General features: G+C 35.4%; 1 protein-coding gene across 7 annotated transcripts in view; it reads right to left on the bottom strand.

Moving 5' to 3' along the window:
• Positions 1 to 41: 41 nt before the first annotated feature.
• PSPC1 (paraspeckle component 1) overlaps positions 42 to 27701 on the bottom strand; it is an 86034-nt gene continuing 58374 nt past the window's right edge. The window contains exons 7-9 of one of the 7 annotated variants that reach the window (XR_012922506.1): positions 2646 to 2747; positions 1293 to 1778; positions 42 to 164 (exon numbers count right to left, since the gene is read on the bottom strand). Coding sequence is in view for 2 of the 7 variants with exons in the window: in XM_012778618.3 (XP_012634072.1) it covers positions 26093 to 26278 (186 nt within the window). In the remaining 5 variants the exon portion in view is untranslated. Of the gene's footprint in view, positions 1779 to 2641; positions 2748 to 10066; positions 26279 to 27701 lie in introns of those variants that run through there. The other 6 variants (XR_012922507.1, XR_012922504.1, XR_012922505.1 and 3 more) reach the window with 6 other exon arrangements.

The following is a 27701-nucleotide window of genomic DNA, read 5'->3' as shown; positions in this document are numbered from 1 at the left end:
AACTTAGTCCCAAATCTCTGCCCAAAGTGAAGACCACTTACTTACGGGACACCGTTTTCCTTTGTCTTATGCTGACTTGCAGATAATTCTCCTTACAGACCAAACCTGGGGTTTTCAAACGTGACTTCTCCCTCCAAGCATCTTGAGTTAATTTATAAAACAACCTGAATAAAAATGGAAATCCTTAACCATAAAAAATGTGCCCTTGAAGCTATGTTTTAAAATGTAAAGTGTCATATTTACTCCATAAATGTACTTAAATGGACTAATAAAGTCATTAAGTGAAATAAAATTTGTTTCCTATCTTTATTAAAAGTATTTTTCTCACAAAATGATTTGACCTGAAAGAAATTCTTCAATATTAAACAGAAAATAATTTCCATAGTTTGTCTAAAGAAAGAAAGAGGTTTCAGTCATGAAATAATTTGCTAGACTGAGCAACAGACCCCAAAATTATTCCGATTCAATATTAAAATTTTTGAAAGAGGAAACTATTTGGAAATGGTACTGTCTTAACTCTTTATAATAAAAGCAAATCATTCAATGCCATTTTTACTAGAATTAAATGTATATTTGACACTTTAATAATTTAACTTTCTTTACATGTTTCTGGAATGAACCCCCGTTTCTTTTCACTTTCTTAGGAAATAAACTCTGATGAAAAGCAGTTATTTCCATTAACAGTATTCACAATTTCTAATTAATTTCAAAATCCTTAAGATCAGTGACAAATCTGCTTGACAATCTTATGAAATCTCTTCCTCCCTCTCTGAAGGCCATATAATGCCACAGCTTTTATCTATGCCACAGGTAGCCTACATACAGATTTTTTTCCCTATCCATATTTTGAGATTGTTTCTTAAATTTTAAGGGATCTACATATACAGCAATTTGAAAATTTAATCCCAACAAAATGTCTCACAGAATATATAAAATTACTTCATAAACATAGTTCAAAGGGTAATTCTAATTTTTCCATTAGTAATTCCTTAGGTAAGTAGTTCTCTAGTAGAAACCAAAACACACCTGCAGGACTTTAAAAAATAAAGAAAACATACTGCCAGGTTCCCTATGGCAGAGTTTCTGTTCCGTAGGCTCAGGGTGTGGCGTGGGGATGTGCACCCTAAGGTGCAGATGATACTGCTAGCCTACAGAACAGGCTTAGAACCCATGCCTAAGATGGATTTTCTACACCTGGGTAACAGTATGCAAAAGAACTGCACACACCCTTGAAGACACTTAGACATTATCAAAGGTACAGAATACTTCAGTGCTTCTCCAAGTGCAGATACCTGCTGGGGTCTTGTTAAAATGGACGTTCTGGTCCACTGGCCTGTGTTCTGCATGGGAGATCCTGCATTTCCAAGCAGCTCTCAGGCAATGGCTTCAATCCTGGTGCCCAGCATCACACTTGGAACAACAAGACTAAGACAGAATAATGTTTATCATCAGGTAAGATAGCTAGGAAAGAAACCTCTACAGGTTAAAATAATACTTTCTGCATCTATCAGGATGACAATATACCCATTGGAAATTTATCATAAAGATTACATAATGTGTCCCAGCTACTCGGAGGGTGAGGCAGGAGGATTGCTTGAGCCCAGGAGACTGAGGTTGCTGTGAGCTAGGCTGATGCCACGGCACTCACTCTAGCCTGGACAACAGACTGAGACTCTATCTCAAAAAAAAAGAGAAAAGAATGAACAGATGATGCTGACTGACCTGAAAAGAAGGATAATTCCAGCACTCTAGGCCGGGCAACAGAGTGAGATGAGACTCTGTCTCAAAAAGAAAAAAAAAAAACGATTACATAATGTAATGTTTCCAGAAAATCTTACAATGTCTGACATAACAAAAGAAAAACTGTAACCCCTCTCCAGAGAGGGGAAAGCAGAGAGGGAGAATGAAGCTAGTATCCCTAACATGGACCTGGGTTTTATGCCATTTTTTAAGATTAAACACTTTCCAAAGGAACATAAGACTAAAATTTTAGGTTTGGGGTCAATAAAAACCAATAGGGAATTTGTTCCCTTTTATTTTCTTCTCCTAACCCCAAAACCTCTATGTCATTCCTCATCTTAGTCCAATTTTCCTTAAAGACAATATACAGCACTACCCATGAGGAATAGGAGGGCAATCTGGAGCTAAAAGTCTCCACCAGCTTGCTCAAAGACTGGCAGTGACACCAGGGTTTCTGTATGAAGACTAGGTGGAGATGTAGAGGCTTCAGCTTCAGCTATAAACTACTCACAAGTATTCTAGGAAGAATGACTATGTGAAGGGCTGTCAGAAAATAATGAACAGGCCGGGCGCGGTGGCTCACACCTGTAATCCTAGCACTCTGGGAGGCCGAGGCGGGCAGATCACTCAAGGTCAGGAGTTTGAAACCAGCCTGAGCAAAAGCAAGACCCCGTCTCTACTAAAAATAGAAAGAAATCAATTGGCCAATTAATATATATAGAAAAAATTAGCCAGGCATGGTGGTATATGCCTGTAGTCCCAGCTACTCGGGAGGCTGAGGCAGGAGCCCAGGAGACTGAGGTTGCTGTGAGGCTGATGCCACAGCACTCGCTCTAGCCTGGACAACAGACTGAGACTCTGTCTCAAAAAAAAGAGAAAAGAATGAACAGATGATGCTGACTGACCTGAAAGGAAGGATAATTCCAGCTCTCCTGGTCTTCAAGCTCTTCTGAATTATGCTGGAAGCTTAACTTTAGGTAGTTTCATCCATGTTCTCTTTTATCACCCTAGGAATACAATAAAATCAGATTTAGCCTTTGAAAAACTGATTTCAGCAACCTACCAAAGACCAGAACGTTAACTTGTCTCTCTTAATGTTCTTAAGAGTAATCAAGGTTCTATAAATTTATCGTCTTGTTGTAGCTCCACGGTATAGTTATTTCTATTCAAATAAGGATTTTCCATTTAATTCAAAATATTCCCCATTTCTTCAAAGAACTAGCACCACCCACATAAAATTCAGCTTAATTTTATCTTTTGGCATTGAACTCTTTAAGTCCTAAATACTAAATAATTTTCAAATCTCCTAATGATTTAAAAGTGTTTTCTTAAGAGTATTTTACCAAATGCTATTTCCTTAGGCCCTCCAATATGGACTGCTGGTCCCTCAGCACAACACAGCTTGAAAGCTTATACTGCAAAACCCTACAAAGGATCCTAACTCCTGCTGTGCCTACAAAATCTTATTCTACTTGTACCATGGCAGGACATAAAAGTATGTCTCTTGTGCTCTATCAGGAAAAGATTCTCTTCACCTCGTAGTACCTTGGATCAAGCAATTCTCCTGCCTCAGCCTCACAAGTAACTGGGACTACAGGTACACACCATGACACATACAAAATTTTTCTATTTTTGGTAGAGATGGGATCTTACTCTTGCTCAGGGCTGGTCTCAAAGTCCTGACCTCAAGTGATCCTCCCACCTCGGCCTCCGAGAGTGCTAGGCATGAGCCACCATGCCAAGCCTTCCCATATACTTTAAATCATTTCTGGATTATTTATAATACCTAACACAGTATAAATGCTAAATAAGTAGTTATACTGTATTTAGGGAATAATGACAAGAAAAAAAACCATCTAATATATGTTCAGTACAGATGGAACCATCACAGGCCTAACTACATTCTCAATCGCATGTATATATAGAAGCTACATATTAATATGTATAAAATCAATTTAAGAATATGAATGAATTTAGGAGATCATCCTCAACAAGTAACTTGTGTAGCAGATTGTTGGTTGCCAGTGGAAATACACAAATTTTCTTGACTCATGATATGCCTTGTTTCAAAAAATATTTAAGGTTTCATAACAAGGACCATATGGATACTACTGGGTCATTGAGATACACGGGGGATCTGTAGATCCCCTTCACTTAACATGCAAAATCTTGTATACATCTTTTAAACCAAGGCGGGAGGAGTTCGAGACCAGCCTGAGCAAGAGCGAGACACCATCTCTACAAAAATAGAAAAATGAGCCGGGCATGGTGACATGCGCCTGTAGTCCCAGCTACTCTGGAGGCCGAGACGGGAGGATGGCTTGAGCCCAGAAGTTTGAGGTTGCAGTGAGCTATGACAATGCCACTGCACTCTAGCCTGTCGCCCGGGCTAGAGTGCAGTGGCATTGCACTCCATCTCCAATCAATAAAGTGTATGGGAAGATGTGTATAGGTTATGTTTATATACAAGTACCACACAATTTATAGCTGGAACTTAAGCATCCACAGATTTTGGTATCCACGGGAGTACTGGAACCAATCCCCCATAGATACTGAGAACTATGTATGCCTTTGATAAATAAAGGCTAACAAGAATAAATAGAACCATAAACCAAACTAGACAATTACTTAATTCTCAATGACACCTGGACTGTTAAAAAAAACTTTAAGCCGTCCTAACTTTTCAAAACTGTGAATCTGCATTTGCAGAGCATTAATTTTATTGAAACCTAAAAGGTAGTCCTCAGAATTTAGCCAATGCTAGTTGTCAGTATTTAATCCTTAAAAGGGTAGCTTAATACTCATATTCGATATTCAAAACAATTACTAGAGTTCTGTGTAAAGGGAGTCTTGGCTGGGCGCAGTGGCTCATGCCTGTAATCCCAGCACTTTGGGAAGCCAAGGTGGGAGGACACTTGACACCGGGGGTACAGACCAGCGTGGCAACACAGCAACACCCCATCTCTAAAAATAAAAATAAAAATTAGCCAGGCATGGTGGTGTGTGCCTGTAGTCTCAGCTCCTCAAGAGAGGCTGAGGCAGGAAGATCGCATGAGCCCTGGAATTGGAGGATGCAGTGAACTACGGTCATGCCACTGCACTCCAGCCTAGGCAACGAAGTGAGACACTGTATCAAGAAAAAAGAAAAGTAGTCTTACAAAGAAGTGATAAGGTTTATTATACATTGTCATCAACCCTAATAAATACATCAACCCATGTATAATAAATATACATTTATTATACAATGTCATCAACCCTAATAAAACAATCACTATGAGCTACTACACAAGTATATCCATTCAATGATACTCATAATGTGGATTTAAAAATCTGTGAAGCCCTGGAAAGCTGATACACAAAAGAGAGAAGGACTTTTCTGATCCTGAAGAACAGCTATCACCATTAAAATATTGCCAAATATGAAAAAAAAAAAAAACACAACCAAATTGTATTAAAAGAAAAGGTCTACCTTAACTAAAATCTCAAGCATAAGAGTAACAAGACAGTATGACATCACCTTGGACAAGTTTGAGAATAAAAATGGGTCAATAATAACTGTGTACATGTCAATGTGTTAATGTTTGGTTGGTTTTGTTTGCTTTGGCTTTGAGAGAAGGTCTTGCTATTTTCGCCCAGGCTAGTGTCTAATCCTAACCTCAAGAGATCCGTCCACCAAGCCTCCTGAGTAGCTGAAATTACAGGTGTGCATCACTCTACCCAGCTAATGTTTGATTTTCCTCTCCCATGCAAAAACATCTGAATTGTTAGAGTGAAAAAAGACCCTACTAAGCCATACTCAAAGTTTGATAGTCAGAAATGTAAACGGTCAATACCACATATACATTTCTGATAACTTAAAGAATAAAACATTCAAGATATAGAAACCCCATTCTTAAGAAAACGGTCAACTATGTAACAATAGACCTAACATCCCAACCTTTGAGTGAAAAGAGATACTATTTTTCCACTAAGGACACAAGTCTACTCTCATCCATATATTACGTATGACATATATTATGTACTATGTAAATTATATATAAATAATAACAAATTCTAAGGAATGATGTTCTGAAGTTTGCAGATTTGGGAGGGTGGGGATTTCCACATTACCAAGCATGACTGCTATCAGACTGTATATGTAACAGTCTTCCTGAGAATCCTTTGCCTTCGTGACAAAGATACAGACCATAACAATGGCTGCTAAACCAAATGCTGTTACAGGCAACGCATAAAAGTCAAAATATGTAGTATACTTTTTACCAAAGTTAATCTATTTCAATGTTAACAAAAAGATTCTCTTTAAGCAACAAAGAGTATCTCCAAACAAAGGGTGTAGTGTAATAGTGTGACTGAAGACACAATATAGCAAAAAAAAAAAAAAGGCAAAAAATTTAAGAGCCAATATTTTCCAAGCTTGAGAAAATGTCCAAGAAAGCAACAAACATGTAAGACACCTCACAATATAACCAGAAGTTCATCCTACTTTTTTGATATAATTCAACTTCAACAGATGAAGAAAATGATTTAGCATACTAAAATATAATTTCACCTAAATTAATTGGATAATATTAAAGAAGTTCCACCTTTCAGCTGATATTTTGCAAGGAGCAAAAATCTGTAACATGAACATTCAATTCTGGATTCCCAATACCATCTGGCTTTTCAGAACTGTAATAAAGCTATCTATGCTTAACCTCATTTTTACATCATCATAATTTATACACATAATTGAGTTTTACGTTAGATGGCAATGAAAGGACACAATCTAGTAGCAGCAAGATGGGTGTATGGTGATTAGAGGGAAAGCAAGAGAACTTTACATAAGGGAGAAGTTATCAGGAAAATGCAAATTAAAACCAAAATGAGACACCTCCATGTGCTACCTAGAAATGCTAAAATTAACATGACTAACAGTACATAGTGTTGATAAGGATGTGGAGCAATAGAAATCTTATACATTCCTCATGGGAGTATAAAACAGGGCAGACACTTTTGAAAATTATTTGGCAGTTTCTAAGAAACAAATACCTATCCCCATGCTCAGCAATTCTGTTCTTATTTTCCCCAAGAGAAATGAATGTACAAATAACTTGTACAAGAGTGTTCACATAATATCCTCAAACTGGAAACTACCCCAAGAGCACATCAACTGAAGACTAGCCAGCAAAACATGGTATATTCATTTAATGATATACTATTTAGGAATATGAAAACTACTCATATATGCAACAACACAGACAAATTTCAAAAACACTATGTTGAGTTAAAGAAGCCAGAGGAGGAAAAAAGAATATATTGTAACATTTCATTTATATGAAGTTCAAAAACAAGCAAACTGATGTATGATAATCAAAACAGAACAGGAGATAAAACATCCTCCCTCCAGGGGAGGATGGACTGAACTGCACAAGAAAGCTCAGAAGATCTAAAGATTAAGAAAACTGAGTCAAACTGAACAAAAGTTACAAATTTTGAATAACTGACAAACTGATCCAAAATGTTAAAAAGCAAAAAGTTTTCTTAAAATTATTTGAAAGTTCATGTAACCACTCAAAATTGAGAAATAACTACCTAAAATAATGTCATGTTCAAGCATATAGGAGAGAATCAATTGTAAATATTAAAAATAACGTGAAATTTTAAAGAATATTGAAAAATCAAACATTCCAGCTAGAATATTAAGTTTTTCAGGAAAATAATTAACTGATATATATACACCATCTTTTCCTCTCAAGGGCATATGGTAATATTTCCTATAGTTAACAAAGAAATGTAAAGTCCAAAGACTCGTATTTTGATGATTTTATCAAACATACTCATCATTTCCAAGAAAAAGTCAACTCTGTTTCAAGTGCCCAGACCTGAAAAAAGCAAATTCTAGAGAAAATGGTGAATCTGGTCTTAAAACATGTATTTGTTTTATTCACAAGGCAACTGTAATAAGGTACACGCTAGTTAAGGAGTGAAAGACACTACTGTTTAATTTTGTCCCCAAATTCCTACAAACACATTTCAAAAACAGAATTCAGCATTACCCTCTTGTGATCACACAAAATTCCTCAAGCATCATAGAAAATATAAAACAAAACAAAGAAAGTCAAGGAAAACCCTGCATAATCAGGGGTAACTTGTAAAAACCGTTTGGACTATCCTAACAATAAACCGCATTTTTTAGTTCAAGATAACAGATGATTATTATGAACCTACCTGAACAGCTTCCACTATTTTCTTTAAACATTCAATATTTCAAGTACATTATTGCCACGTCCAGGAATCCCACTGTTACTTATTTAATGTATCAACCATGTGCATCTATCATGAAAGGGCACTGGAAATGAATTATCAAATGATATTCAACATTTTATTTTTTACCACGTATTTAAAACCACTGAAAAATAGCCCCTTATTGTTACTTTGAAGGTAACATGTAAATCAACTTATTAGTAAAAAAAGTCCTTACAGAAATCAATCATATATTCATATGCACTAACACCAGAATGTTGTATTGGAGAAAATTATTCAACTATTCTACAAGTATAATCCACACTGTCGCGTGCTGAACATCTATTTAAATGCGGAGGAAACAGGCCCTAAAGGAAATCTGTGGGGGTGTGATGACCAATGCTCCCTAGCACACACACCTAGCTGGGAACACTACTTCTGAATTACTAGTGTGTCCCAACAACAGTATTTATGTTAAAAAAAATAAGATCATTAAATGTTTTAATAATTTGTCTTAAGATAGGATAATACATTTTCTAAAAAGGAAATGAAGCATAAAACCAAAGAGTTTTAAAAATGTCACATTTAAAATTCCCTGTTTATTATCATAAGGTTTGATAAATTTAGACCGTACAAACTAGATCAATGTATCACATAAACAATGCACAAGAAAAACCACAAAATATAAATGAAACTTTTCCTGCCTCCACGGCTTTTGTAAATTCACACCCTGCCATCAGCAAGAGCCCCTGACACCTGCTCTGCACCTGGTCTCCTCAGAGCCCAGCCTCAGCGAGGCAGGACCACATCTCCCTAGGTGGTGTGTGAACCTTTGAAGAATTCCTTGTCAGCCCTTTTTTAAAGCATACATCCTATTTCCCATTTGCAGTCTCAATCAGGGCTCATTAAAGCACTCCCAATGATTTTGCAGTGATTATACTCAACTTTCAGACAAAACTGTGTACAAAAAATTCCATTGTAATTCTGCTAATAACTCCAGTGTGGCGTTGGACAAACTGCCTGTTTACTAATTCAACAAAAGGGTAGCAGAAGAATCTCTATGAGACTCTCCATGCCTTAAGAAGTCACCTTCCTCAATAACCCAGAGGCCCTGAGAATTGTGTATTAGGTAAGAATCACTTAATCTAATGGAAACCAGCACTAGAATTTAACTCAAAAGTGTCCACACACTAATGCAGAATCATGACTACTATAGCAGAACAAGAGTAGACAGGCTAGGCTCTAAGCACATTCTCCTCCAAGAAAGAGAAGAGACTGGAATAAAAGGTGCAAAATACGGGACATGTTCCTATGAGACCAAATGAGGCTGAAATAAATCTGGCATTTTGACCATTCTAAATTGTTTTCTTTTATTATCATCTACATATATACTAAATGACTGAAAAACAAGAAACTTAAAATGATCTCAAGGTTAAAAACCAGACTTGAGTCCCTCATTTCCCAGTGTTTCCTTAGGTTTCACAGGCAACCTTCCTTTGTATGGCTTGGAGGGCATTTTTCCCCAGAGATTTAGTCAATATTGTACATACACATACTTCATTGTTGACCATTAGTACTGTATCTATTTTATTTTCTCTCTATCCTATGTATCTTCAATAGTGATCTTTATAGACCAAGCCACCATCACCTCCCCACTCTCTCTCTCTCTCGATGGAACTGGTCTACCTCCTTTGATTCGTGCTCTCTTCCAGTCAACTCTCCATGAGTAGCTAAAATAAATCCTTTCTAAAACAAAAACTAGATCATATCCCTACCTGGCCCAAGCCTCTCCAATGATCTCCCATTTCATTCAGGAAAAAAAAAAATCTCAACCATTTACCACAGCATTGCTCTACATCTTGCATTCTCAACAGGGCACTATCGCCCCATCGCCCAAAGGGGAGAAAATTAGTAGAGAGGGAGAGAGGACAAACACCTTACTTTTTTCATGTATGAAGCAAGAATATAACACATTTACAGTACATAAAGTTATCTGGGTTGTCAAAATGCCACTGAAAAGGAATAGATTAGGAAAAACTGTCTAAAATCCTTCTGTGGAGGGAACAATGATGAAGAAAAAGTTGGGAAACTTGTGTACTAAGAATGTATATATACAAACATGGCTATGAATGCCCAGAAACTTTTGAAAGGATACACAAGAAATGAATAACAATGGCTGCCCTTAGAAAGAGGTGGATAGCTAGTAGACAACAAACAAATTTGCTTTCACCATGAACCATTTTATATTTTGATTGTGTGCCAGGTGTGTATTATTTAAAAATTCAAAAATAGGCCAGGTGCGGTGGCTCAGGCCTATAATCCCAGCACTCTGGGAGGCCTAGGCTGGACATTGCTTGAGCCCAGAAGTTCAAGACCAGCCTGGGCAACATAGCAAGACCCCATCTCCACAAAAAATTTTAAAATTAGCCAGGTTTGATAGCATGTACTTGTAGTCCTAGCTTCCGAGGAGGCGAGGCAGGAGGATCCCCTGAGCCCAAGAGTTTGAGGCTGCAGTGAGCTATGATCACCACACTGTACCCCACTGAGGGCTACATAGCAAGACCTTGTCAAAACAAATAAAGATAAATAAAAACACCAACAATACATTTAAAAAGTGTTTGAAGGTCAGCTGAGTTTTAGTGGGTGTTAATGCTTTCTAAAGTACAATGATGTAATAAAGATGATCTCTAGATCTCAGAGTAGGATTTGAAGGATGACCACAATAAAGGGCCTGTGTAGGTACCTTTCTAAGTTTGAGGAATAAGAGAGAATAGGGATTAGCCCATTCATGGTTTCCCTATTTCCTCATCCTGAACATTGAGTAAAAATAAAACCATCTTTAATGAATGTACATATAGTTAGTGTGCATGTTTCCGTTAACTAATGACTGCAACTGCAAAATTCAAATTGGAGCATTAAGGGTTGAGATGTATTCCTACACGACACTGTTCACCAGCCCTGCAGTCTACCTACCTAAACAACCTCGTAACCTATATAAATTTTGCACTGCCAACTGCTGCTTATCTTACTGGTAACAATCAAAATTCTCCAGTCAAGACTTTCTCCTAAACACCAGAATTTTATAGGCTACACACCCTTTCCAGATGTCACACCATCTGAAGCCTTTCCTCCTGCTCTTGCTTCTCCCAACTGTTCTTATAAATTGGTAGCACCAAAATACCTGTCATTTGGTTAAAAAACAGAAACTCTCACCTTTGCCTTCTTTCTTCCACACAAATCCCTCACTTTCAATTAACCAAGCTGTCTGGTTTTCTGCCCTTCCTCTCCAGCCCTACTACCCAGTATTTCAATTGCTCTTCCTCCTGGCAGTCTGAGTTCATTCAAATGCATCCTTCACTCCAAATCACTAGTTACCTGTCTGATGTACAAATCTGACTACTGCCACTCACTTGCCAAAAATCTCCTAAGGGATCCTTACCACAGAGCAACGATCTCTGATTGGTTTTCCAGTTTCACTCAATCTGAAGATGAGACCTGGGTATTTGTACCAACCCCAATCCCTAGATAAAATACTACTCCCCATTTGTTCTGGTCACCTAATCCTCCCACCTCTAAACAAGAGTATTCTCCCCGACTCATCCTATGGAAAATCCTTCTCAATTATTTCACATATTCACTTCTCTACCAAACCCTCTGTAACATACTTGTTTTGGGTAACAGGTTTCACATGTAATTTATGTCGTCACCCAAGTATACTGACCACTGTCACTGAACTATACACACAGCAGGCAATTTTAAGAAAACTGATAATCAGATACTAGATAAAAGAACCCCCTGTCACGTGATGCACCCAAAGCTGATCCTAACAAAATGCATGCTTTATTGAGAACAATATTCCAATACTTATTCCGTACTATTTGTGCATGGTTGACATTTTCCTTTCTTCAGTCTGCTTCTCAATTCATGCATATGTAACCCAAGTCTCAAGTTGATTATTAAAAGGTTCTACTATGCTAAATGACGTTTCCAACCTTTTGTTCTTCCTTAGTCCTTTTCTGCATTGTTTTGTTATTGTGCTGTTTTGTTTGTTTGTTTTTTACCAGTAGTTTGGCATTGCTGGAAGACAGGAGCATATCCTACCCATCCCATACTGGCTGTCTTGGTCTTAAAAAGAGCAAATCCTTGCTGAATGGAGTTTATATTCCATGTCACCCATACCTACCGTAGAGTTAGTCATTCATATGACTTTCTAGTGTCTACTAAGCTAACAATCTAGACTTTGCACAAATATGATATAATCTCTTACAATTCACTTATGAACCCTTTATATTTTCTAGAAACCACTTATTTCATTGATCAAATACAGCGTTAGCTTATTGGCTTATGACAGCAACAGAACATTTAGGTTAAATTAGCATTTTATCAATAATATATAAATTACTTTTAAGGATGTGACAAAATTCCAGAAAGAAAAAACCATAAAGCTCATTGTAGTACTCCTACACTAGCACCCATGCTATTTTGTGTGTTTGTGTGTCCATTATCCAAAGGAAAATAACTAGTGAAGGACAAAGGGAAAAATTATAGTTAACTGGCACAATAAATTATCAGGTGGTTTATTTAATGATAATCCAGCCAGCAGCACATCCAACCCAGAGGAGCAATGAAGTCCTTTTGCTCCAGCTATTCTAGATGGCAACCAGTTGGACTGGAGCAGAAAAAGGAAGGCCTCCAGAGGAAGTCTGGGGTGAAGACAGGAGCTAAATAAAGATAGGATGATAAAGAATACGAAAAAATAAGGAAATGATAAAGACATTGAATGCTAGGGAAAAAAACTATATGAATGATTTATACAAAATAGTTCAAACAATTGTCTTTAAAACTTGTTCTTTTTCCACACTAGTAGGCATAAGGATAGAAAATTTAACCATGGTTCTATTAAATGTATTCAAATTTTGTATTACATATCAGCTATATATAACAAATTAAGAGTTTTGGCTAGCTTGATTCCATTTATTTGAGCTCCTGAAGTACTTAAAAAATATATATCATTGTAAGACATTGATTATATTAAGCAAAATTATACACTCTAAACCTAAACATTTAAAAATATCCTTTCAGTGTTCCATTATACATTTATCTTCCAATTTTTCTTCATCTCAACGTCAAGGAGAAAAGAAATAGCAAAAGAAAAAATCTTTCTCTAGAGGTTCCCAGACTTGGTGGCATTCCCATTCTTTCTAACTTGCACTTGCTATAAAATACAGAACCCAGGATACTAAAAAGAATGTATTTTGCAAATGAAGACCAAAAACCAAAATGGAGGAACTGAGTAATGTCTACCACATAACTAAGAAAAATGTTAATAGAAAAATGTTAATCTGCTCTCAGTTCTTAGAAAACATTTAAAATCATCACTGTAAAAACAATCCAGGAAAACAATGTCTATTTTGTAGGTAATTTTAAAAAATCCTTACAATCCATCCAAGTAGTAATAAATATTAATCCAAAGACTATAATAAACGAAGCAGCAACTGAAAAAACGATGGGGCAGATGAAAACTAGTGTCCTTTAAGAAGTCTTCAGATTATCTGAATAATTATTTATTCAGAAATAGGGACTGCTAACACAAAGATCAAGTCAAAGAAATGTCTTGGGGAGTAACATTACTTCAAACTATGAATTACATGCTTTGTTTCCTCCCAATATTTGTAAAAGGAAGTTTTTCAATCTATGTTGGTACAATACCCAATTTCTTCTTAAACCTACCAGAGGATTAGGTATTTCCCTCATCACATACCATTTTTACTAAATTATTTCTCCTGAAAATCTTAACTACTTTGTCATATTAAAGTTGAATTTCTGTAACAATTAACATAATTAGACCGCCGGTGTCCGTAGAAGTGTATGTGGAAAATCACATCAGTGATGAGTTTAAGTGGCTACATTTTACCAGGAGACCTGACGAGCTGCTCCTGACAGCCAGCCTTCCCCATTTGTGTTGCTTCTAATCTTCTTGTCAATGTACACCAAAGAAAAGATGCAGGCGGAAGAAAACAAATACACAAACTTATAAAACCAGTAGCCTTCCTTTTACACTCAATTAGAATAAAGGCTACTTTCCTACAGAGACTTTAAGCAGGCCTTTTAAACTTACTTCCAGGTTCCTCTGGGTCTTCTTAATGCTTGGGGTTCCACCAATACCAAACACCAATGCATGTGGTATAGCCAAAACACAGAACATACACTGTGATTTTAGTTTTAAATTTTATTTCAAGTGCTAAAAACTTGTCTTCTCCCATGCTGCCACCCCTACCCCTCTCCAGACTGACAGCAGGATGTCTGGACTCCCATCCATCTATCCCAGTGTTTTGTTTTTTTTCCTGAGATAGGGTCTACAGACAAAATAATATATATTCTTCTCTATTAAAAACAGGGCTACTCACTCACATTCTCTGCTAGCTCTTCTTGCTGTGACCCTCAGTACAATGTGGAACTCCCTAAGAATTTCTTTAGGGGCTTTCTTCCCATGATTTCTCTTGCCACCCATTAAACTTCAAACTCAAAGAAGATAGGGATGAAGTCTACCTTCCTCACTATTATACGCACAGCTGAGACAAAAACGCTCAATAAATACTTGTTGAATGAATAAACACTCTACAATCAGGGAGTCTCATCCACATACCTTAACTGGTACTAAAAGCTCTACACTTAAATACGTGCCACTACCCCATTTTTCTCAGATCAGAATAAAGATGAATGTAATATAGGTACAAGCAAGTAAGTAAATATTATATACTGGCAAAATGACATGAATGAAAAAAGGTGGTGTGAAAGTCTATTGGGAAAGGCTCTTTTACAAGAGACCTACACAAATATCTGGGACACAGCGGACGTGAGCAAAGGGGGGCAGAGTAGATGGGGTTGGAAAGGTGCACTGAGTCCAAATCAGATAAAGCCCTGTGGTCTACATAGAGATAGGACTTAATTCAGATGGGCAGCTACTGCATTTGAAAAAGGAAAGGGACCAGGATATGACTGACGTTTTTTAAAAGGATACAATGGATATCTTGTGGAAAATAAACTGCAAGAGCAAAAGTAAAAACTGGACAAGTTAGGAGGGTACTGCAGTCATCTTGGCAGTTCCTTGAGAGAGAATGTATTTACCACCAGGCAGAGAGGTTTTCTAAAATTTTTAAACTCTCAATGAACCACCAGCACTCAAATCCAAAATATTAAAAAATGCAAGGGACTATATCCTCCTCTCCCTCTAGCAGCTATGTGGTCTCACCATTGATTCTGAACACGCTTACCTTTGGTGTCTCAGTTAACAGTACCCTCAACCAATCATACAAACTAGAAACCCCTAGAACACTGCATTTCCCTCTCCCCCAACACACTAGTCACAGGTGATTAAATTCACTCTACCTCTGAATTGCTCACACCTGGAATCTGAACAATCCTCACTGCCACTAAAGATCCTTTCAAAAATCATGTAAGGAGAGAGGGGTGGATCAGTGACCTATGTGGTCTCTTTGCTTTCTAGAACATATACTTAAGATAACTGTCCAGACTCCCAGTCACCTAAAAGGTAAAGATCTGAACTACTTTACATTGATCAATCATAATCTTATCTCTACTTCTCTGCCCTCCACCAGTCTCACATCCCCCTCCCCTCAGCCAGCTTGCTGCCTCTCAGATCTCTGCTCACTGCCCTTATCCCTTGTGACCCCATCATCTTGCCACCCCACAACTCTCCCTCCCATCTCCTTCCAGAAACCCTGCAACTGCAAAGCACCTACTCACCTTTAAGTCCTGCTCAACCAAAGGTTATATAATCTTACTGAAGTTTTCCCAGCCTGCCCCCAAATAAGTGGATGTTTACTTCTAGGTGTTTTCTTTCAGAGCACTTTCTATTCCCTTTATTATGATAACTTGGTCAGTTTCCTTACAGCTCCACATACACCCATTAAACTTCAAATCCAAGAGAGTAGAGACCATATTTTGTTCATTTTTGTATCCTCATTAGTGAGCACTGTGCTCATCCCACAGTTGGTTTCGTTCATTCACCAAGAAAACATTTAACAAGGACTTACTAGAAAATGAAAATTAATTAGTAAATGATAAGGTCCCTAATTCTGACATTCTAGATGGAATAAAATGAACAAATACATGAACAAGAAAACCTCACACAAATGTCTAAGAGAAATCTTTTATGACAAAAATCTTTTCGGTACTTAAATATTTGTTTTAAACTTTATGAACATTATCAAATCAAAAAGCAACAAAAGTGAAAGGGGCACAAACAATGTGTAATTTACTTTCTGATAACTTGGTGCTCAAACTCCTTCCCTGTGCTACAGCAAGCACCAAATAGTTTATACCAGTATATTGATCTCGCACTGACAGTTAACAATGAACACATACTTAACTTTAAAGTTCAACCTCACAACTGTTCATTTTAAAAGGTAACAATAAATAAATTACATAATATACAGTCCATGCAATGCAATTCTGGGACTACAATCATGAAAGGAAAAAACGTGACAAAGTTATTCTTCTATACTAATGCAGTCTAGAAGAAAAATGTGAACCACATATGAAATCTTGTATTTTCTAGAAGCCATATGAAAGGAAAAAAAGCAACAGGTTAAATTAGCTTAATAGTTTATTTTATTGACCCAATGTATCCAAAATATTATCACTTCAACATGTAGCCACATTCTAAAAATTGAGATATCTTACATTATTTTCATCCACTGTTTGCAAATCTAATTCACGTAAAAATTTTTCTTCAAAAATAGTTATCTGTACTTAGATTACAGAAAATTGAAGATGCAAAAATTGTTCCAAGTATGCTTAATGCACTATAAATAACTGAATTTAAGTTAATTACAATAAAATTAAAATTTCAGTTGCTCATCTCACTAGGCCCGTCCTAAGGATTCAGCAGCCAGACGTGACTACCACTGGACAATGCAGCTCCAGACAGAAGACTTACTGCGTCCACTGACTCCATCACAGCTCGTTTAACCAGTACAGTCAAGAATATTTTCCCCTTTATCTCCTAAAATAGCTATTTTCTAGACCTCTTATCTAAAACAATAGCTGTCATTTTCTCTATCAACTACATGGTAAGAGATTTCCACTGTATGTCACTCTATTTGCTCCCCTAGGTCTAGAATACAAACGCCATAGGGACAAAGGATTGGTTCACTGTGTTCACAGATATATCCTCAGGGCCCAGACTGCTATAAACTACTGTCAACACAGCAACCGTAGGGAGTCAGTGTGTACCTGAGAGGGATTAAAATGTTGCTGAATTATTTAACATGTTTATCTATGCTACATTTGTGAACTAAAAAAAAAGAAATAGAAACTGGTTTTAATAGTCATCTTTTGTTTAGTCAAGTAATTCCGAAATAATTCAAATTATGAGATCCATATTTTCAATCAACCTAGGGAATATTTCATCCATTCATAGGTCCAAAAGTTTGTGATACGAACCTCTCCCTATCTTACTTTACCTTACCTCTAACACTTGTAGCACAAACAGCAGGAGATACATTAAGTACATTAATTTTGTAAGGCAGAATTTAAGAATGTGAATACAGCTTTTCTATACATTATACTTCCCACCCCCCAAGCTTGGAACATGTCATTGCCCATAAACTTCTCATCTTCCACTTACTAATTTTTATGAAAGTATAATGGTTCTAAGTAAAGGTCAACATAGCATAATACACAGCTAAAAAACAAAAAAAACACGTCTTATTTTTCCTAATTAATCATCATACATGAATTTCAGTTACTAGCAACAGATCAAATACAATCTAAAATTTGTATGGCTTCCCAGTAACATAAGAGTGGGGCTGTTACATTTGCATGTGGGTGGGAGGGTGGGAACCATATTCCAAATCAGAAGGCCTGCATTCATGTGCCTAAAACTAAAGCACAGATTTTTGTAGATATGAAACTCATTTTAGTGTTATAGGAGTTAAAATAATCATTTCTTGACTGAAGAAAATTAGCAATAAATAATTCAAGAGGAAAAACTAATGTGTCAAAAAAATTCAAGTATCTACCTAAATTTTTTTTTAGAAGAGATGAAAAAAGTTGTACTCTCATAGGCCTGCTTGAGATTTCAACTGGAAAATAGATAAATAAGCTATGTTGGGGTAGAAGCCTAGAATCTTAGTCTTGGTCTTGCCTGGAACAAGGAATCTGATTCTGGAACAGAAAAAAGGGGGAAGGGTGAGTTGGTACAAAGTTAAAAGACAAAAGGGTGGGCAGGATGGCTTCCTTGAATACAGACGGATGCACCTTCCCAGAACCAAAATCGTTTAATTTGCAAAAATCTGAAAATATGTGATCAGTGTGGGTTTCCTGGGAAAACTGAGAAGACACTAAATTCTATGCTGGGGGTAGTCTTTGGGAAACAGAGTCAGGATGCCAGGTGATATCTGGATGAAAATTATAAACAAGTCTCTACACTCAAAGTGTTTCCTACATACAGGTATTCTTAGCATATACACATCAAAGGCAATGTTCTCTAGAAACTGAACTTCTGAAATATTCAAAGGCTTAAAATTGGATGATTGTTTCTTTGCACTATCACAGTCACAATATCTTGAAAAAAAACTGTCAACATAGCAACTATGTGCTCTCATTATAAGCCAGGTTAATTATGTAATGCACTGCACAATTTTGAATAGCTTTGAATCACATATATATATTTGAAGCTACAAAGGAAATGTAATTATATATAATAAATATACTCATGGTCTTGGAAAACATAGTTATCAAACCTTTTATCTTGAATCTAGAAAAACAAAAGACAAGCTTATACAGAAGAAAAAGGCTATCATTTTAATCCACCAAAATTGTATCATTTTGTTCATATTTATCAGGATGGTAAGCAAAGTCCAAAACAGTTTTCTAGCACCTTCATCAATCAGGCACGAGCATGTCCAAATACACTGATACAAAAACAGATTATTACACTGTTTCATTACTCATACTGGTATGGACAGATGAGGATCAGTTAAGTGAAAAACTTTTACAAAATTTTCAAAATGTATTTTTCTTTTCTTTTTCTGTTTAGACCGAGTCTCACTCTGTTGCCTGGGCTAGAGTGCCGTGGTGTCAGCCTAGCTCATAGCAACCTCAAACTCCTGGGCTCAAGCAATCCTCCTGCCTCAGACTCCCTGGTAGCTGTCACTACAGGCATGTGGCACCATCCCCAGCTATTTTTTTTTTCTATTTTTAGTTGTTTGGCTAATTTCTTTCTATTTATAGTAGAGACCGGGTCTGAACTCCTGAGCTCAAGCAATCCTCCCTCCTTAGCCTCCCAGAGTGCTAGGATTACTTTTACAGGCCTGAGCCACCCCACTCCCCAGCCTGTATTTTTCTAGTCTCTCTTCACCTGAATTAACCAGGTTTGTGAAGACAGTAAGACCCTAGAAGGCATAATAAATACATTTTATGTATTATGTGGTACTCCATAGTCACTAGGTTTCCTAGTCAAAAATAAGGAACTTCTGACACTGTTACTGGAAGTTTTTAATAAAAGGAAAAAAAAAAAAAGGAACGTTTGCGGTGCTTGTCAATTGGCAATAGCTAGAAATGTGTGGCAGTGTTTTAATTGTCTCAATGATTGGTCAGGGATCTTAAACAAACTACAGTGCAGTGGGACAGTCATCTATAACAAAGATCACACAGCAAAAATACTATGTCTCGGCCGGGCGCGGTGGCTCACGCCTGTAATCCTAGCTCTCTGGGAGGCCGAGCCGGGCGGATCGTTTGAGTTCAGGAGTTCGAAACCAACCTGAGCAAGAGCGAGACCCCGTCTCTACTATAAATAGAAAAATTAGTTGGCCAACTAATATATATAGAAAAAAAAAATTAGCCGGGCATGGTGGTGCATGCCTGTAGTCCCAGCTACTCGGGAGGCTGAGGCAGGAGGATCGCTTGAGCCCAGGAGTTTGAGGTTGCTGTGAGCTAGGCTGATGCCATGGCACTCACTCTAGCCTGGGCAACAAAGCGAGACTCTCTCAAAAAAAAAAAAAAAAAAAAAATACTATGTCTCTTTTAAGAAGCAATGTTTTAAAACAGAGGTTCTCAAAGAGAAGTTCCCCAAACAGCATCAGCACCATCACCTGGGAACTTGATAGAAATGCACATTCTCTGGCTCTTCCTGAGATCTCCTGACCACTGAGGAATGGAGTTCCGAGATCTGTGTTTTAATGAACTTCCCAAATAACTCTAATGCATGTTACAAAGTTTGGGAAACAATGATTTAGAGGGATGTCTATATGGCTGCTGTCTCTTAATTTAGAGGACAGATTTTTTTCCACTGTTCTATCTTAAACCCTAGAAAAGTGCCCTATCTACAGTAAGTAGGGTTCCAATATATATTGCTACAGTGAACTAAGGGATATGGTGAAATTCTGAATGACATGAATCCAAAATCCTGTATGACTAAGAAAATAGTTTGTAAACAATTACTCCAATTATCATTTTCAGATTCCTAAACTTTTCACTTCAAAGTCATAAATATTCAAAGTCTAGTAACATACTGAAGGAATTAACATAAACTAAATAACCACTGAGCTAGTTACTGTTGCCCCAAATACCAAAAAGGTCAGAAATAACTAAAACCCATATAGCATGACCATGTAAGATTCAGTCTACTTTTTTCTCATTACATAAAAACACCAAACATAAATTTAAATGTAAGGAATGTCTGAAATACTGATTTACATTATCTACTAATGTAAAACAACATGAAAAATAAACTATAATCATTCTGGCAAAATGTACACTAAGGTAAGATGTTTCCTCTATTTTCACATGAGATGATATAAATTTGCAAAAAAAAATATTTAAATAAGCATAAAAATAAAAATGTAGTCAACTTGTAGATCAAACAGGACAAAGTTAATAAACTTGGGATTATATTTACATAGTTCTTCTAAAACCATACAGTCATTCACATTCACAAAAGCCTGGTTGGTTGACAACATACAATGCCCTTTTCTGTAAAAGAAGCTAGAATAACAAAGAGTATATATTAGAGATCTAGTCAGAGAAAAAACATAAAACATAAGGACTGTGGCTACTCATTTAAGTATTTGACACTAGTGTATATACATATAATTTCTACCTTACACGACACACAATATATAAATTGATCAAAATGCAAAGTAGTCTTGACAGGACTAGAAATTTAGACAAACATTTAAATAAAAATAGATAAAAGATAAAAATAAAAATTCAGATTAAATCTACATAAAAATATCAATTTTAACATCTTCAACACCACCAACTGCTTATAGAGAGCACTTTGAAATATAAAGTCCACCTACATTACTACCAATGCAATGCAGGACCTTGTATTAATTTTTTAACTCTAAAAAATTTCTTGTTGACCACATTTATTTTAAAATACAGGGAAAATTAAAAAAGAAACCCATGTATTCAAGTTAAGTACACTTCCACTTAAATCTACTTAATTCTAGTCTTAATTTTGAGACTAAAGTGCCTCACATGAAATTTGGGTGATTATATTCTATAATATAATCTGAAATTTTATTTATATGCATAAACAGAATACCATCTCTTTTGAAGTTCATTTCTTTAAATCAGAAAGACAAGTTGAAAGGAATAATTCTGACCTTTTTTTTTTTTTAAGCACAGCCAACAAAATACAGTATCTGTTGCAGAGGGGGGAACTGGTAGTGATAACGGTGATTCACTCCATAAAGCAAGCAACATACTTGAAAAAGACCTTTTTTTAAATGTGTATTTACAAAACTCTGGCTATCTAACTTTAAGAATTTCAGTATCCTCTATCTGGAAATAATGGATTTCTGTTATTCAAAAAGAAAACAAAATGTCATATAACAGAAACCATACACTGCTGATTTCACCAGGTAAATAAAAACAAAAACAATAAAGAGGAACCCTTAGAGATAAGTATAATCTAAACACAGTTTTACAGGGAAAAAAGGTCAAATAAAATCAAAAGATAACATAGCTCTGTGTTAGGGCCTTTACTGCCTTACAAGTTTCAAACTTCAATCACTAATGTTATTCAGTAATTAAGGGAAACAAAAAAATGTAAAATGTTTTTACAAGAACATAGAGGATAGCGCATCTGATATTTTTTTAAAATCCTGATTCTAAAGATCAGACAGTATGAAATTTTTTCTGCAATTCTTCAGTATTTCTGCAGAGTAACTATAAATTACCTGAAGGACAATCATTTGGGAAACCGTATGCATACTTCATTTTAAACCACTGGAAAAACATGTGAACACAAGAAAATGATTTATTTTTTAAATTCAATAATGAAGGCTGCTGGAAAAGAAACAATGCTATTAAAAGTAGAAGACTAGTCCCAATTTATTTAATCATATGTAGTGCATACAATAAAATAAATCCATAATAGACACATAAATTAAGAGACTTGACTTTTTGATTTAGTGAGGAAATTCTCTGGTATAAAACTAACTTAAAAATGTTCTTATTTTCAAATTGGTACTGACTGATTAACACTATAGGGCTCAAATGGTGGTGGTGTTCACCAGGGATTCGGGGGTCGGGGGGATAGACCCACATCTGAGGGATGTGGTGAGCATTGTGGAGGGGAAGGGCATACCTCTAACCCTTGCTAGAGAGAGACAAAGATATACAATGCAATAAAAAAAAATATCTTATTTTTAGCAGAATATGTTGAAATATTTATGGGAGAAGTAATATGAAGCCTGCTACTTTTTGAAATAACTTCCCACCCCTCAAAAAATCCATGCCTACAAATATCTAAGTATACAAAGGAAACCATGAACTTTCAAATTAGGAAACATGTATATGGATATTCTTTGTCTTATTCTTGAAAATAAGAACTCTGACTTTTTGGATCACTAGTAGGCTCTGACACTTCAGGAATAGACAGTTTAATATCTTAGATGTCATAACGAAACTATTAACGCACACACACAAAAATTTAAATACCATCATACTCTAGGTAACTTTCTCTAATTTTTCAAAGTTGTCTGGCCCATTTTATTTTTGACTAGTACCATTTGACACTAAATTTTAACCTTTTCAAGCTTTTACCATACATTTTATCACATTCTTTCACAAAACTTATTTCAATCACACATTTATGTCCTTTTCTCATTCAGAATCTATGTTGTAATTATTAATATCAACATAATTGCAATGTATTAATTAGTGATTAATCATTCACATTGGTATTTCATAATTACAGACTTGTACATATAAACACTAAGTTACTGCAATAGTCAACAAATATGTTTCTGAATAAACTGTAAAGGTATAGTGTTTGAAAAACAAGAGTGAAAGTTTCAGTCACTGCCCTTGTTGATAATTTCTATTTCTATCAAAAGGCAATTCCAGCTAAAACAGATATTTTTCTTCTAACAGTACCAATATTTTAAGGTTAAAAATAAATATTTAATCTCTTTCACAGACCACTGAGCACTACCTTTAAATAGGAAAAATCCAAAAAACTCAAGAAAACAAATAGAATTTTACAAAATACAAGTGAACTTTAAAACCTCCAACTGTCAAGAAGAAAATCAATGTATTTACTTTCAAAAGAGACAAAAACAGGGGGGAAATTCTGACAAAACACAGTGCTAGAGTAGAACAATTAGAATAAGGGGTGTTCCTTTATTTTATGCATATTAATTACAAACAGCATATGAAGCCTAAGTCCCGCAGACTTTAAACTAAGTACTTCAAATCATGATACAAAAAAAAACATAATATTGTGGTATTATATTAAACTTGTTTCATATTACCTTTTTATGGAAAAAATTATGGTAGCACATATAACAACTTCATACTTCAATTTAGAAAGCTAATATTATTGAATTTCCTCTTTATTTTTATATCTACCATTTTAAGCAAATGACATTAAAAATCTTCCCCGATATACTAATTCATAGGGAAAAAAAATGACTAAGCCAGCTGCAAAGTGTATCTATACAAAAACACTATACAAAACTGTACAAAAATACTAAGAACTGAATAACTAAGAGTTCAGGGACGCTCCACTTGACTGTCACTCAGAAGCTGACTGTTCCCAGGGTAAACTTGGTAAATACTGGAACAAGGATTTTCTTGATGCCGGAAAAAAGCTGTGTAGAACTCTGTTCTTGAGCCAGAGTTGAGCCTGGACACTAAGATGTTCAGAAGAATAAGACATCTCTTTGTGCACTGGCTTTCAAACGTTCTTGAATGAATCATACAGAATTTCACAGCCTTGGCCAAAAGTAGCTTGATATTAACATTAAGGAGTCAAGTTTCTCCCAATTTTAATTCAGCTTTGAAGTGAAATATAATGCTAAAAATCACCTAAGAATTATATGAATAAAATATAAATGACAGGAAAGGTAGACGTAAGTGCAATATATATCACTTAAAAATGGTAATTAATATTAAAGTTCCTCCCCAATCAACATCACAAATTAAAGCAAATCCCAGATTCCATCAACTCACACTCAAGAAAAATGTAATAATTATCAACGATTATTTTACAATCTCCAAATCATGTTTTCAAAGAACTGCCAAAAACAAAAGCCTATGAATAGTGCAAATTCTAGAAAATAATTCCATCCACACTATTGTGTCTAAAAAATAGAACATGAAATAGTACATAAGAGGAACTTAATTGGTACAAAAGAATACATCTCAATTATGCTTTACAAACAACTGCTTTTATGTAAGGCTTTAACCAAATTTCTTTCTTTCCAAATACGCTTTCCAGCGAAGAGAAACCAGGGAAAAATAAAAGGCACTATTTACATACTGTTTTTTTAAAAATATCATATTATCTTTCAGAAAGGTGCTAAAAGCATGATATAATAGTACACTGAAAGGTTATATGAGAAATAACTATGCTATGATCAGTGGCTGATGAATTAGATTTGTGGTATAAGTTGAATATATCATTCCTTAAGTATAAGTTTAAATAAACACAACTAACATACAAATTTTCAAGTATAACTTTGTTTTGGAATAAACATCATAATGTGATAAAATCAGTTTCTCCCTAGCATTGAAAATCAAAATTGAAAATAGGTATTTGATAGTAGAGGTATCCAAGCAGATTCCTATGACCCTACCCATTCTCCAGTTAATTCTCCGCTTTTTAACATCACCACCTGAACCACAGTCTTTGGAGACAGTCCCAAGCCCATCATAGAATTTTATTAGAGAGAATTATCAAACTATGGAGAAATATTCACAACACTGTGGAGTCAAGCCATCTTTTAATATGTCTAGAAACCTACATTCTCAAGTAATGCTTAATTCACCATGAATCACATAGCAAATCCTAATTATCAACTCAACAGTATTGATTTTAAAGAAAATGTGACACTAACTGTACAATGATAAATGGGCAGACAGATGAAAACTAGACATTACTTTATAAGCAAAAGAGATTTCCCTTCAAACAAGTCTTTTTTTTTCAAAATTGAAAAGATTTATTTGGAAAAATCAGCACAAGTTAAAGATATCCTTAATCCTTCTTAGAATATCTGAATATTCAGAATCTATATGAAATGTAGGCAGCAACTCTCTGATTTCACATAACATTAATGGTTTATACAAATTAAACTCCCATACCCACCCACTCCCAAATATACTACTCTATCTACCACTTATTAACATTAGCTTTCATTAAGCTTCTATCTTCAGGGCTAGTTGCACAAACTAAAAAGCAAAATCATTTTCATTTTTAAAGGACTAGGATTAGTTAAAGCAACCAAAGCATTACCGTTACAGCAAAGTTTAGTAAGACCATAAGAGAATACCACTAGTAACATTTTTTAATTATCCAAAATGATTTCTTTATTGAGATTCAATAACTACATAGATTTCACAGTACTATGGCATACTTATATTTAGCTGAAGTCACAAACACATTTTAACATTCAAAATGATGAGCATCATCACCATTCTAATCTACAAAGCTTATGAATAAAGAAAAATACAAAAACCTCATGTTTCACAAAAAAAACTTTTTTAAGTCTACATACATTAACAATAAAACCATTTCTTCCAGGTAACAGATAAAAGTATAAAGGCATACCACTGACTCTTTTTTTCTATATTGCCAGGAATGAAAGAACGTTTAGTATCTACGACGCTTATTAGGGCCTTCGAAGTTGGCCCCTTGACTTCCTCTACCAAAGCCAGCAGGACCACCACTCACAGGACCCACACCACTCATTGGTGCTTGAGGGGTTTCAGAACCTGTTCTACTCCCCATAGGTGAGCCCATCTGAGATGGTGGTCCTTGGGGAAATCTATCATTGTGCTATAATACCACATAATAAATATGAAGTCCATTTGGAACACGCCAAATATAAGTGACAAAAAAAATTGGCAAAATCCCAAGTGGTGGTGTCATGAAGTTCAGCAGAAAGTCCAGCAGAATCAGGATCACACATAGAAGGAAGAAAGGAGCAATTTAATTAGTTACTATGTTTATTTTTAAATACAGCATCTGAAGATTTACATATTGCTAATGCTATGCCCCAATTTCATGAAAAAACTGATTTTATGACATAAACGAATGCCATCTTAAGCCTAATCAGTATTATAATAATGCTCTGATAGCTTTCTTAAAAAACTTATATTGCACAAAACTATGTTTTTTTAATCAGAGAAATAAAACTGGGGAGCAGCATCACATTCTTTTTAAAAGTAAACATTCTAAAAATTTAACATCAATGCTTTTAAGACAGAAAGCACTAGTACAAACACAGAAAGAATTATGATTTCAATATGGAAACTTTTGAGGTGTTTTCCTTGAAAGACTATTATTGTGAAAATATATTTAGTTTTAAAAATTGATAATATGTACTGAATCAAATATTTTGATAAACTTCACAACAATAACCAAACATTAATCTCAAAGTTTGAATAGAACTCCCTAAAGTGCAGCAGTAAAATGTCAGTGCAGAAAAGACCAAGACTGATATTTAAATAAACTTTACAATTTCAAGAAGGGGGTAGAAAAATGGTACAGTTAATGTTACTTGTAAGTTACTGATTATATGCAACACAAAAACTTAACCAAAGTAGTATAAGTCTGTACTAGCTTTCAGACATTTTACTATAAAATAAAGCCTCTAAAGAAGGTAACAAATGCACTAACTGCATTATGCGCCATCTGTTTGTAGTAGATACGCACTGCCTCTTTATCTCTCTGTACAAACTATCATTTAAAAATCCCATCTATATGCATGTCGAATTTTTCCAAATTCTTAAGAATATATGAAGCAAATAAATTAAAAAATGATAAACAATGCATTCGTCAATTCTAAGACGTATGATTTATTACTTTTTAACAATCATGATGAATTTACAACTGACGGCATGTCTGAGGTTTAACTGGCAAGTGCTTTTTCTTAGCAGCAATGGCGCCTTAAGATTTGAAATTCCAAAACTAACTGCCTTTTCAAAACATACAATCTACCAATTTTTCTTTCTAAATGTTATTTAGAACAACATTAACAAATACTCAATGAGAAACTGTTTTGCCTAAAGCCCCAATTAAAGTATCATTCTTGCTACTGATATTCAAACATAAAAATTATAAATGAAAAACCTTGCTTTTATAATATTTAACCCACACAAAGATATCTTCACACTCTCAGATCCAGAAGAAAAACTGTCCACTTTAAATTTAATAACAAATGTTAATTAGCAATTCTGTGAAAAGAATCCAGCAATGT

Source organism: Microcebus murinus, chromosome 13, assembly GCF_040939455.1.
Source record: "Microcebus murinus isolate Inina chromosome 13, M.murinus_Inina_mat1.0, whole genome shotgun sequence".
NCBI lineage: Eukaryota > Metazoa > Chordata > Mammalia > Primates > Cheirogaleidae > Microcebus > Microcebus murinus.
The sequence above is the reverse complement of the archived record's forward strand: the minus strand, read 5'-3'. Positions and strand labels throughout refer to the sequence as shown.